Source organism: Rhinoderma darwinii, chromosome 1, assembly GCF_050947455.1.
Source record: "Rhinoderma darwinii isolate aRhiDar2 chromosome 1, aRhiDar2.hap1, whole genome shotgun sequence".
Lineage (NCBI taxonomy): Eukaryota > Metazoa > Chordata > Amphibia > Anura > Rhinodermatidae > Rhinoderma > Rhinoderma darwinii.
This window is the reverse complement of record NC_134687.1, coordinates 88,210,554-88,224,430: the sequence shown is the minus strand read 5'-3', so window position 1 is coordinate 88,224,430 and position 13,877 is coordinate 88,210,554. Positions and strand designations below refer to the sequence as shown.

Here is a 13,877-nt window from a genome sequence, read left to right as displayed (position 1 = left end):
TGAATATAAACGTTTTTAATAAAGCACTAACATCTTTAACATATAAAAAAATAATTTGTGATGACACTGTTCCTTTAAGGGTGTAGTTATTAAAACGGGGTCACTTCTTGCGGGTTTCAACTGTACTGGTACCTCAGGTGCTTCTGCATACATGACTTCGCACTAGTTAAATCCCCAGTAGGCCAAATGGTGGTCCTTTCCTTCTGAGCCCTCCCATGGGCCCAAACGGCAGTTTATCACAACAAATGGGGTATTGCGGCACTCAGAACAAATTGTGCAACAGAATGGGGTATTTTGTTTCTTGTGAAAATAAGAAATTTTCAGCTAAAACTACATATTATTTGAAAAAAATAATTTTGTTTTCATTCCCAGCCCAATTCAAATAAGTTCTGTGAAAAAACTATGGGGTCATAATGGTCATAACACCCATAAATGAATTCCTTGAGGGGTGTAGTTTCCAAAATGGGGTCACTTTTGATGGGTTTCAGTTGCTTTGATACCTCTGGGGCTCTGCAAATGCGACATGGCACCCGAAAACCAAACCAGCAAAATCTGTACTCCAAAGAACACACAGCGCTCCTTCCCTTCTGAGGCCTCCCATGGGCCCAAACGGCAGTTTATTGCCACAAATGGGGTATTGCTGCACTCAGGAGAAATTGGGCAACAAAATTGAGTATTTTGTTCTCTGTGAAAATAAGAAATTTTGATAAAAAATTACATCTTATTGGAAAAAATGTCATTTTTTTAAAGTCACAGCCCAATTGAAATAGGTGCTGTGAAAAAACTGTGTGGTCAAAATGCTAACAACAACCATAAATGAATTCCTTGAGGGGTGTAGTTTCCAAAATGGGGTCACTTTTGGTGGGTTTCCATTGCTTTGATACCTCTTAGGCTCTGCAAATGCGACATGGCACCCGAAAACCAATCCAGCAAAATCTGGACTCCAACAAACATATAGCGCTCCTTTCCTTCTGAGCCCTCCCATGGGCCCAAACGGCAGTTTATCACCACAAATGGGGTATTGCCACACTAAGGACAAATTGGGCAACAAAATGGGGTATTTTTTTCCCTGTGAAAATAAGAAATTTTGATCACAAATGACATTTTATTGGAAAAAATGACATTTTTTTCATTTCACAGCCCAATTCAAATACGTGCTGTGAAAAAACTGTGCGGTCAAAATGGTAACAACAACCATAAATGAATTCCTTGAGGGGTGTAGTTTCCAAAATGGGGTCACTATTGGGGGATTCCTACTGTTTTGGCACCTCAACACCTCTTCAAACCTGGCATGCTGCCTAAAATATATTCTAATAAAAAAGAGGACTTAAAATGCACTAGGTGCTTCTTTGCTTCTAGGGCTTGTGTTTTAGTCCACGAGCGCAGTAGGGCCACATGTGGGACATTTCTAAAAACTGAAGAATCTGGACAATACATATTTAGTAGTGTTTCTCTGGTAAAACCTTCTGTGTTACAGAAAAAAAATGAACAAAATTGAAATTCAGCAAGAAAAATGAAATTTGCAAATTTCACCTCCACTTTGCTTTAATTCCTGTGAAATGCTTGAAGGGTTAAAAAACTTTCTAAATGCTGTTTTGAATACTTTGAGGGGTCTAGTTTTTAAAATGGGGTGTTTTATCAGGGTTTCTAATACATAGGCCCCACAAAGCCACTTCAGAACTCAAGAGGTACCTTAAAAAAAAGGCTTTTGAAATTTTCTTAAAAATATGAGAAATTGCTGTTTATGTTCTAAGCCTTGTAACGTCCAAGAAAAATAAAATAATGTTCAAAAAACGATGCCAATCTTAAGTAGACATATGGGAAATGTGAACTAGTAACTATTTTGGGTGGTATAACCGTCTGTTTTACAAGCAGATGCATTTCAATTCTGAAAAATGCAATTTTTTCAAAATTTTCTCTACATTTTGCAATTTTTCACCAATAAACACTGAATATATCGACCAAATTTTACCACGAACATGAAGCCCAATGTGTCACGAGAAAACAGTCTCAGAATTGCTTGGGTAGGTTTAAGCATTCCGACGTTATTACCACATAAAGTGAAATATGTCAGATTTGAAAAATGGGCTCTGAGCCTTAAGGCCAAAACTAGGCTGCGTCCTTAAGGGGTTAAACAACTGTGCATAGGAAGGACATGGCTGAACTAGAGCTGGTGCAAAGGAGGGCGACCAAGGTTATTAAGGGACTGGGTGGATTGCAGTACCAAGAAAGATTATCAAACTTGGGGCTATTCAGCTAAAAAAAAAAGACGGCTTAGGGGCAATCTAATTACAATGTACAAATATATGAATGGACAGTACAGAGATCTTTCTAATGATCTTTTTTTACATCTAGGTCTGAAACCATGAAAAGGAGTCATCCTCTTTGTCTATAGGAAAAATAGGTTCATCATCATCACAGGATATATACTAAGAATTTCCAAATAGGAACCTCTAACTAATGTAACGAATAGTACACGGTGCCGTCCCAGAAAAATACAGTTATAGAAAAACAATAAAGAAAAGAATGTATCTAGGACATATCAAGCACTCATCAGAGCTAATAGAAAAATGTATAAATGTTTAATTGAAAATATATGAAGTAAGGTAAAAACAATTACCAAACATAGTGCAATTTTAGTAAATACAATTTAAAATACAACCTGGCCAGATGTATATGTAAAGTACCAGAAACAAATTTAGGCAATGAACATACAATTTGGATACAAAAAAACACCCCCAACATACACATAATTTAGTATCGTAAAGCAGTGTGTACGAGACATGGAGTACACACTGCTTTACGATACTAAATTATGTGTATGTTGGGGGTGTTTTTTTGTATGCAAATTATATGTTCATTGCCTAAATTTGTTTCTGGTACTTTACATATACATCTGGCCAGGTTGTATTTTAAATTGTTTTTACTAAAATTGCACTATGTTTGGTAATTGTTTTTACCTTACTTCATATATTTTCAATTAAACATTTATACATTTTTCTATTAGCTCTGATGAGTGCTTGATATGTCCTAGATACATTCTTTTATATTTTGTTTTTCTATCATTTATCATCACAGATTCTTTACAGTGAGAGCAGTGAGACTATGGAACGCTCTGCCACAGGATGTTGTGATGGTTGATTCACTGAGAAATTTTAAAGACGGCCTTGATGCCTTTTTTGAAAAAATATAATATTACAAGTTATGAGTGCTAGATTCTGGAGATTGGACATTGATCCAGCGATTTATTCTGATTGACATATTTGTATTTGAGAAGGAATTTTTCCATGAATGAGGCAATTGGCTTCAACCTTAGGGTTCATTCAGATGAGCGTGCATCTTGTTCTTGTGATGGCCATTAAAACAACGGCCGTCACACGGACTCATGGGTTTCAATGGGGCCATTCACACAACCGTTGCTTCAACGGAGCGTGTAAAGGGTCAGTGAAAAAATAGGACATGTCCTATTTTACTGCATGTAACACATTCCTCCATAGACTCTAGTCTATGGGGGATCTGTGACAACGCGTCTTGCACAGGTGCACCTCGGACGTGAAAAACTGCAGCTAGCTACGCCTGTCTTAGGGCGGATTTACACGAACGTGATATATGTCCGTGCAATGCGCGTGATTTTCACGCGCGTCGCACGCACCTATATTAGTCTATGGGGCCGTGCAGACAGTCCATAATTTTTACGTAGCGGGTATCCGCTGCGTAAAACTCACTACATGTCCTATATTTCTGCGTTTCTCACGCATCACGCACCCATTGAAGTCCATGGGTGCGTAAAAATCACGTGCAGCACACGGAAGCACTTCCGTGGGACGCGCATGATTCGCGCAACAGCAGTAAGAAGTATGAATGAAAACAGAAAAGCACCACGTGCTTTTCTGTTTACAAATATACAAACAGAGTGTCATAATGATGGCGGCTGCGGGACATATGGTGATGACACACGGAGCTGTTAAGTGCATTTTGCGCGGGCAAAACGCACACGTTCGTGTAAATCCGCCCTTAATGTAGCCTTACGGGGGTTTTCGCCTTCCTCTGGATCAACACGGGAGGATTATAGATTGGTCTAGAAGGACCTTGTATTTTTTCAACCGTATCAACTATGTAACTCTTTATAAGCAAGTTATAGGTGGCGTCACTGTTTATTGACAATGGTGCTTTATACATTACTATAAGAATTTCTTGGCAAACTAGAAACACAGTGGCGACAAAGCACACTAACAGGTTAATTGACCTTCTATGAAATTTGTCCTAGTGTGTGTGTGCCTGTGACAGGTAAATTGGATTGTGAGCCCCATTGGGGATAGGGATTGATATGAATGGGGACAATCCAGGTACAGCACTGCGGAATATGTTTTTGCTATATACTGTAACTAACTGGAAATAAATAAACATGTATCTTATTGATAGTTGTAAAGAACTTGACTTATCATAATAGCCAGCGCCATGTTATGTACTCTTGTATAGTCGCCCTCATTTGCCACACTTCTGCCTACTGAAAAATGTACAAAGAAATTGTATGTCAAGAAAGTGTTCCAACTAAACTAAGTCAGAGTATTTGCCTCCATTGGAATGATATAATATGAAACTACACAGAGGGGGGAACTTTATAACAACTTTACGTAAGTTTTGCGGGATACATTTTATTTTTTGGGTGCGTAGCATATTTGAAAGTTGTATATTTTACAAAAAACGATTTGCCGTTTAAATACATGTGCCATAAATGGACTGTTTAAATTCAAATTTACTGAATTCTCTGCAGCTAAAATACCTTTCTATTTTCTTTGATTCTCAGTGAACAAGAAGATAAAAGTTTATCTATTATACCAAGAGTATTAAACTCTGCACGAAATCGACTTGGAAGATCGAGCGACAACAGTATTTTTTCATCCTCTCGGATTCTACACACGCCTTCTAGGAAAACACCCACTCAGCGAAGACTGCCTTCTCTTACGTTAGATCCGATACGGGCTAAGACACCCAATGTTTACAGTGATGAAGTCCTCAGGGGTACAAAGCTGTGAGTATGTTGCAGGGAACATCCAGTTCTTGATATTGCTTTGTTGTTACTCTGGGGCACATTTATAGACTGTGTTGTTTTCTACCAGTTCTGTATTAGCAAAAATAGCGCATTTATTGAAGTGCAGCAGAGGCCCTATTCTAGCCCGCGAGCCATTTCAATTATGTGATCATGAGTCACACTGGGTATTAACCCATTGGCACTGCAGCCATTATTCGTTTTTTCATTTTTGTTTTTTCCTCCCTGCCCACCAAAATCCATAACTTTTATATTTATCCACTCACATAGTAATATGAGAACTTGTTTTTGCGGGACGAGTTGCAATCTCTAAATAAGTTGAATGTTTGATTCTAGTCCACAAACTATTACCCTTTTTTAAAATGTGAATAAAAAAGCTTTTTTTAAATTATGGAAATATAGGGCATTTGCCATGTACCTCACCATTTCTATATAATAATACCTCCTTTATCTGCTGATTTGATTCCTTGAAAGGCATTTTCACCATGTATACGTGTATTAACCATGCACTTTCATCATATAAAGCAGATAAGAATCAGGATAATTTATGTAATGCTGGTTTTACATATGCAATTTTGATGCAGTTCACAGTCTACTGCTACTGGGTATATCATAGATTCATGTCACTGGCATCATGGTGTCCATTTATAATGGAAGCTATGGTGCTGTGCCGGATCCAGTATCAGACTGGGTCACCAGAGGAAATAATTCTTGGGGCCCACCCTTCAGCTATATAGAAATAATGTGACTACTCTTAATTGTGAAGTTAAAGGTGTATAGTAAAACACAGACCAATATTACCACCATACAGTGATCATATAGTTGCAGATACCAGTTCTACACAGGCGCTCTGCAGACCATATAACTGATTGCAGTACAGTGAAATCCAGGGAGTCACAGGTCTCGTCTTCTCAGATTGGAGTTGTTCACTTTGCCTTTTTGTCTTCATCTGGCCCAGAACGCCATGATGACTTCTTCCAGCCATGGAAGAATTTGCAACACAAACATTTTTGGCTCCTTTCTTTTTCAGTACCCTACCCACCTAATCCCCACCCTCCGAAAACTCCCAATTTATAGTGTCCCAGATAGAAATAACGCCCCCCCCCCCTCTTGGTGCCCCAGGCCATAATAGTACCCTAATTTTATGCTACACACAGTAATAGTGCCCTCCATACATAAATAGTGCCCCCTTTAGGCCCCACACAGTAATAGTGCCCTCCCTGCACGGGAATGCCTCCCTAGTAGTTAGGTTCCTTTTGTACCCACCTATAGTAGTTAGGTCCTCATTTGTGTCCCCATATAGCAGTTAGGTTCCCTTTGTGTCCCCATATAGTAGTTATGTCCCCCTTTGGCCCAGCATATAGTAATTGGGCCCCCTTTGTGCCCCTATATAGTAATTATTCCCTTTTTTGTGCTACTTTTTAGTAGTTAGGCCACCTTTGTGCCCCTATATAGTAGTTAGGCACCCTTTGTGCCCGTATATAGAAGTTAGGCCCTCTTGTGCCCCTATATAGCAGTTAGGCCCCCTTTGTGCCCATATATAAAAATTGGGCCCTCTTTTGCCACTATATAGTAGTTAGGCCCCCTTTGTTCCCCTCTGTATTAGTTAGGCACCCTTCATGCCCATATATAGCAGTTATGTCCCCTTGTGCCAATATATAGTAGTTAGGCCCCTTGTGCCCCTATATAGTAGTTAGGCCCCCTTGTGCCCTCCATATAGTAGTTAAGATCCCCATTTGCACCAATGAAAAAAACCGAAAGGATGAGTAATCTGCTTGCTTCTGCTGTCTGTGGCCTGGCGCAATGACGTTATTGTGTCACCTGCACCAGGACGCTGACATCCTTTCAACCTCTAGTAGGAAACAGCCTGTGGCTTACAAGAATAAGCGACGAGGCAGGGAGCCAATGGCTCTTTGTTCCTCGGCCAGAGAGACATAGCTCAATGTCTGGGCCTACCGGGGGATACTCTGGTCCTTCGGTGGGCCAATCTGAAGATGGCCGGATCCATTCTATGATGGAGACTCACAATGCAGTGTGTATAGAACATTCTAGTTTCCTGATTTTGCAGTGGGTTAATGTATTGTGCCACCCTATGCACGTCTGTGGGTATTCCACATTAACATTAGGCACAGCTGTGAGCAATGTCAGACTGGCATACCTTGGACCCACCCGAAGAAATATTTTTGAGTGCCCATTATCAGTTTTCGTATGTCCATTTTTAACTGCATCCTAAATTATGCTGTTATCGCTGTACTCATAGGTTATACCGTTAACACAGAGCTGTAGTAATAATGATATGATCAAAGAGTGTTAGAGCTCCCATGGCACCTAGCGCCTGGAGCACATAACCATCGACCCCCTCTTGCCCCGATACACCTCTGCATTAATACATTTTAATCGTTTATTTGTAAATCAGCTCCAAAAGACTTGACTTGAAATCAGCTTTAAATGAGGTTTTCTGATTTGGGACCCATTTACTGTATCAGAACCTGGGCCCACCAGATTTTCTTTTTCTATTACAGATACACTGGACTAGACAGACTGTCATCACCATCCACCCAGGCCAGCAGGAATAAGTTACCACCGATTAGCTCAGAAACAGTGGAGCAACACCTGGCGGTAACCGGATCTCGACATTCTGCTGTACGATAACAATGGGTTCTTCTACAAATAGTTGTATTCTATTAAAAATGCTCCTGCCAACATCATCAAGGCAATGCTCACGCATTGTGGGCATATTGTGGTTTTGCCATGATTTTCGCAAAATGCAGAGCCTCGGGAAGAAAAGGCTGAGACAAAAGAGTTTAAAACAAGGGACTATTTTTAGCATTAACCCCTTCACACACCATGATGTAAGTGCACGTCATGGTGCCGGGGGAGAAGTACGCAGCGGGCTCACGCTCTGAACTCCATACGCGGGTATATTACAGATGACACTCGTCACTAACGGCCAGGATCAGCGGCCGCAAAGAGTGGGGCCGTCCTCTCTGACAGCTCATCAGTCCCCCCCTGACGCGATCAAGGGGTGCCGATGGTTGTCATGGCAGCACATGAGCCTAATGAAAGGCCCCCAGGTCTGCGTTCGCTCTGCCTCTGTTAAGCCCTATCTGAAAAAAATATAAAATGCCAGAATCGCCGTTTTTTTTTAGTCAATTTAGTGGTGAAAAAAAATGTATTAAAAGTGATCAAAAAGTCGTTGTACCTAAAAATGGTACCAATAAAAAGGACAACTCGGGCCGCAAAAATGGAGGATTCACAGTTTTTTCCAATTCCACTCCACATAGAATTTTTTTTCTGTTTCCCAGTACATTATATGGTACTTTAAATGGTGCCAATAGAAACTACAACTCCTCCCGCAAAAAACAAGCCTGCCACTCCATTGACGGAAAAATAAAAAAAGTCATGGCTTATAGACGGCGGGCTGTGAATAACGAAAATGAAAAATAAAAAAATGGCTTGGACTTTAAGGGGTTAATTTTGCAATAAGTTGATGGCCAGCTGATATCACTGTATACACTGCACCCTTCAGACACTGTGAAAAAGTGGACGTCCAATGATTACCATAGGTGTCTATGATCTTCTTAGGTCCTGTTCACACTGAGGTTTTTTTGCACGCAGAAAATCCTCCAAATGGAATTTTGAGGCAGATTTTGATCTGCCTGCACGCCGTTTGCCGCATTTTTCATGGCGTTTTTCGCTCACGCCCATTGAGCACCACGGGCAAAAACACCGCAAAATACGCTTTCTCTGCCTTGGGAGGTCAGAACGTAAACGCCGAAGATACGGCATATCGCTTCTGTTTCCCGCAAGCATATTTTTCCACTCGCGGGAGGCATTTTCGGACGTTTTTTGGCGCGTTTTCTGATGCGGTTTCCGGGTCAAAAAACGTGTCCAAAAACTGAGTGTGAACAGGGCTTTAGGTTACATTTACATGAGTAGTTTTTTTTGCATTTTATACATAAATAGCACATAAAAGCAAGGAAATCGAATCACAGGAAAGCAGGAGGACTATATACTTTTCACTGATCAGATTGACTCTCATTTTGGTAAGAGGACCATAGACTCCATACAGACATAAAATACAGCCCTGTGAATGAACGCTAACATATTTATTGAATCCGTCCTCAATAGATGAATAGCACAGTAAACACATTACCTAACGCAGCCCCTTCTGTTAAACATTGTCTTATAATAGAGAAAAATCTAATCTAATAATTTATTATCTGTCCAATAGAACAGAGCAAAGCAACTACACAGCCGGGTATCTAGTGCGGTACCCGATACTACAGGACGGCGCCCCCTGCGTGACAGAACGGTAGTAATGGAACAGTTTTCAAGACCCAATACAACACATACCTTCAGAGTAAGTTTATGTTGTCAACTTCAAGTGACCATATAACCATGGAGGTCAAATTGAATTTATATTATATTTTACAAATGTGATATCCAGCTGGGTTTATGACATTGCAACTTACATTGTAGAATACTTGCAAAACCAGTCATGTGAAACAGCTTTTTAGGAAGATAGAAATAGCAGATGCCATGCCAGCCTACCATGTGATGCCTGCTGTCTGTGCATGCATAACATGATCGTGTGGCGCCACCTAAGTTGAGATCTGTGAAGTGCAGTGTATCTTTCTGAAGTTCACCGTGCTCCACGTTACAGTGCGCTTATTCTGCACTGTGCAAACGTTTAACAAACTTCTGACATGACATAGTGACATATTAGAAGTTTTGATCGGTGGGGGTCCGAGCACTGAGACCTCTAAAAATCGCTAAAACGAAGTGGCAGCGCTGAGCCGCTTCGTTTCTGATCGGCTTCTCTCGGAAAGCCGATGTATCTGTGTACGGACTCAATAGAAAGTCTATGGGCCCGTACACCGTTACATCGGCTTTCCGAAAAACAGAAACGAAGAGGCTGAGCGCTCACATGAGTGTTTCTACTGCTTCGTTTTAGAGATTGGTGGGGGTCTCAGTGCTCGGACCCCCACCAATCAAAACTTCTGACATGTCACTATGACATGTCAGAGGTTTGTTGAACGCTTAGTTACCCTTTAAGACCCTGTAATATGGCACATTGTGTCTGCTACTTGAGAAAGCCATTTGTACTACATCTGTAATATTGAATAATATTATACAGCATATTTGACAAATATTTATAAAAGTAATGTTCCACCACTAAATGATAGTGTAGAGACTAATACATCAATTTGTTCATGTTTTTTTGTTAATGTCATCAGTTTGCAATACTGTGAATAATATATTTCCATAGAAATGATCAGGTATGGCCCTTAGAAATAGGACATTGTAGAGGTATTTTTTTAAGTGAACATAAATATATTCACTAAATGGTCCCCCAAAGGGCAAAATAAGGGCTGGATATTGATATGTCATATAAGTACACGTCAGGGACGGACACAAACAGCAGAGGACCCCTGTGCAAGAACAATATATGGGCCACAAACTCTAAAATATCTCAGCAGAGAACATTCACCTTATGGTTCTCTAACAACCCACCAGTAATTGTGAGCTATGGGCAGGGGCGTAGCTAAAGGCTTATGGGCCCCGATTCAAAAGTTCTTATTGGGCCCCCCCCAGTATCACACATGATAGGATTAGATACAGTGGCCCAGCAGACGGTATCACACATGATAGGATTAGATATAAGGCCCAGCAGACAGTATCACACATGATAGGATTAGATACAGTGGCCCAGCAGACAGTATCACACATGATAGGATTAGATATAAGGCCTAGCAGACAGTATCACACATGATGGGATTAGATACATTAGCTCAGCAGACAGTATTACACATGATAGGATTAGATATAAGGCCCAGCAGACGGTATCACACATGATAGGATTATATACAGTGACTCAACAGTCAGTATCACACATGATAGGATTAGATACAGTGGCCCAGCAGACAGTATCACACATGATAGGATTAGATACAGTGGCTCAGCAGACAGTATCACACATGATAGGATTAGATACATTGTCTCAGCAGACAGTATCACACATGATAGGATTAGATACAGGGGCCCAGCAGACAGTATCACACATGATAGTATTATATACACAGGCCCAACAGACAGTATCACACATGATAGGATTAGATACAGTGGCCCAGCAGACAGTATCACACATGATAGGATTAGATATAAGGCCCAGCAGACAGTATCACACATGATAGGATTAGATACAGTGGCCCATCAGACAGTATCACACATGATCGGATTAGATACAGTGGCTCAGCAGACAGTATCACACATGATAGGATTAGATATAAGGCTCAGCAGACAGTATCACACATGATAGGATTAGATACAGTGGCCCAGCAGACAGTATCACACATGATAGGATTAGATATAAGGCTCAGCAGACAGTATCACACATGATAGGATTAGATACAGTGGCCCATCAGACAGTATCACACATGATAGGATTAGATACAGTGGCTCAGCAGACAGTATCACACATGATAGGATTAGATATAAGGCTCAGCAGACAGTATCACACATGATAGGATTAGATACAGTGGCCCAGCAGACAGTATCACACATGATAGGATTATATACACAGGCCCAACAGACAGTATCACACATGATAGGATTAGATACCGTGGCCCAGCAGACAGTATCACACATGATAGGATTAGATATAAGGCCCAGCAGACAGTATCACACATGATAGGATTAGGTATAGGGCCCAGCAGACAGTATCACACATGATTGGATTAGATACAGTAGCCCAGCAGACAGTATCACACATGATAGGATTAGATACAGGACTCAGCTCGCTGACATTGCGGCTCCAGCGCTGGACCCAGGAAAGGTAAGAATAATAATTATTTTGCTTCTTTATGTGTTACTAATTATTTTTGTGTGTTTGTGTTTTTTTAAAAGTTCGGTTGTTGGACCTCTTCGTATACGAGGACTAATTCAATGACAGCGTTTTTTTTATTCTCAATAAAATGGTTAATGGGGGTTGTGTTTTTTTATTTCAATAAAATATTTTTTCTATGTGCTTGTACTTTTTTAAACTTTATTATTACTGTCTTAGTAATGGCCGCTGGCTGATTAACAACCTCCATTATCAAGGCAGGGCTTAATGTTAGCAGGTGCAGAGGCTAACACTAACCCCCATTATTACCCCGGTACCCACCGCCACCAGGGGTACTGGGAAGAGCCAGGTACGAACCAGTACCTGACCATCTGTAGTGACGGTTAGTCACCGGGGGGGCCGCAAGCTGGCAGTATTAGGCTAGGGAAGGCCAAATACAGTGGCCCTTCCCACCCTGGTAATGCTGCCTGCTGCTGCTGTGTTGTATCTGGCTGGTTCTGAAAATTGGGGGGGACCCCACATCGTTCTTTCCAATTATTATTATAATTTTTTTTAAATGACGTGGGGTCCCCCCCATTTTTCATAACCAGCTAGATACAATAAAGCAGCAGCAGGCAGCATTACCAGGGTGGGAAGGGCCACTGTTTCTGGCCTTTCCCAGTCTGATAATACCAGCCTGCGGCCGCACCATTGCCCGACCATCACTACTGATGGTCAGGTACTGGATCGTACCCGGCTCTTCCCAGCACGCCTGCTGGCAGTGGGTACCGGGGTAATAATGTGGGTTAGTGTTAGCCTCTGCACCGGCTAACACTAAGCCCCGCCTTAGCAATGGATGCTGTCAATCAGCCGGCGGCCATTACTAAGGCGGTAGTAATATAGTTTAAAAAAAAAACACAAAGAAAAAATATTTTATTGAAATTTAAAAAAAAACACACAACCCTCATTAACCATTTTATTAATAATGAAAAAAGCCATCATCTAAGTAGTCCTGGAATCCGACGTAGTCCAACGACCGAACCTGTAAGAAAAAACACAAAAAAAAAACGATTAGTAACACGTGTTAGGCTTAGATACAGGGCCCATGTGTGATACTGTCTGTGGGACCCGGTATCTAAGCCTACCAAAAGGTAGGCTTAGATACAGGGTCCAGCAGACAGTAATCTTATACAGTACAGCGCCCCCTATAGATAGCACCATACAGGCCCCCTGTAGATAACGTCATACAGCTCTCCCCCTCCCCCTGTAGATAACGTCATACAGCCCTCCACCTGTAGATAACGCCATACAGCCCTCCCCCTGGAGGTAACGCCATACAGCCCTCCCCCTGTAGATAACGGCATACAGCCCTCCCGCTGTAGATAACGCCATACAGCCCTCCCCCTGTAGATAACGCCATACAGCCCTGCCCCTGTAAATAACGTCATACAGCCCTCCCCCTGTAGATAACGTCATACTGCCCTCCCCCTGTAGATAACGGCATACAGCCCTCCCCCTGTAGATAACGTCATACAGCCCTCCCCCTGTAGATAACGCCATACAGCCCTCCCCCTGTAGATAACGTCATACAGCCCTCCCCCTGTAGATAACGCCATACAGCCCTCCCCCTGTAGATAACGCCATATAGCCCTCCCCCTGTAGATAACGGCATACAGCCCTCCCCCTGTAGATAAAAGCATACAACCCCCCTGTAGATAACGCCATACAGCCCTCCCCCTATAGGTAACGCCATATAGCCCTCCCCCTGTAGGTAACGCCATATAGCCCTCCCCCTGTAGGTAACGCCATACAGCCCTCCCCCTGGATGTAACGCCATACAGCCCTCCCGCTGTAGATAACTGCATACAGCCCTCCCGCTGTAGATAACGCCATACAGCCCTCCCCCTGGATGTAACGCCATACAGCCCTCCCGCTGTAGATAACTGCATACAGCCCTCCCGCTGTAGATAACGCCATACAGCCCCCCTGTAGATAACGCCA

General features: G+C 41.9%; 1 protein-coding gene across 2 annotated transcripts in view; it reads left to right on the top strand.

Annotated features, from left to right (window-relative positions):
* FAM149A (family with sequence similarity 149 member A) overlaps positions 1-13,877 on the top strand; it is an 85,916-nt gene that overhangs the window by 60,031 nt on the left and 12,008 nt on the right. For both annotated transcript variants that reach the window (XM_075860161.1, XM_075860160.1), the window contains exons 10-12: positions 4,808-5,032; positions 7,573-7,693; positions 9,285-9,413. In XM_075860161.1, coding sequence (XP_075716276.1) covers positions 4,808-5,032; positions 7,573-7,693; positions 9,285-9,413 — 475 coding nt within the window. The remainder of the gene's footprint in view (positions 1-4,807; positions 5,033-7,572; positions 7,694-9,284; positions 9,414-13,877) is intronic.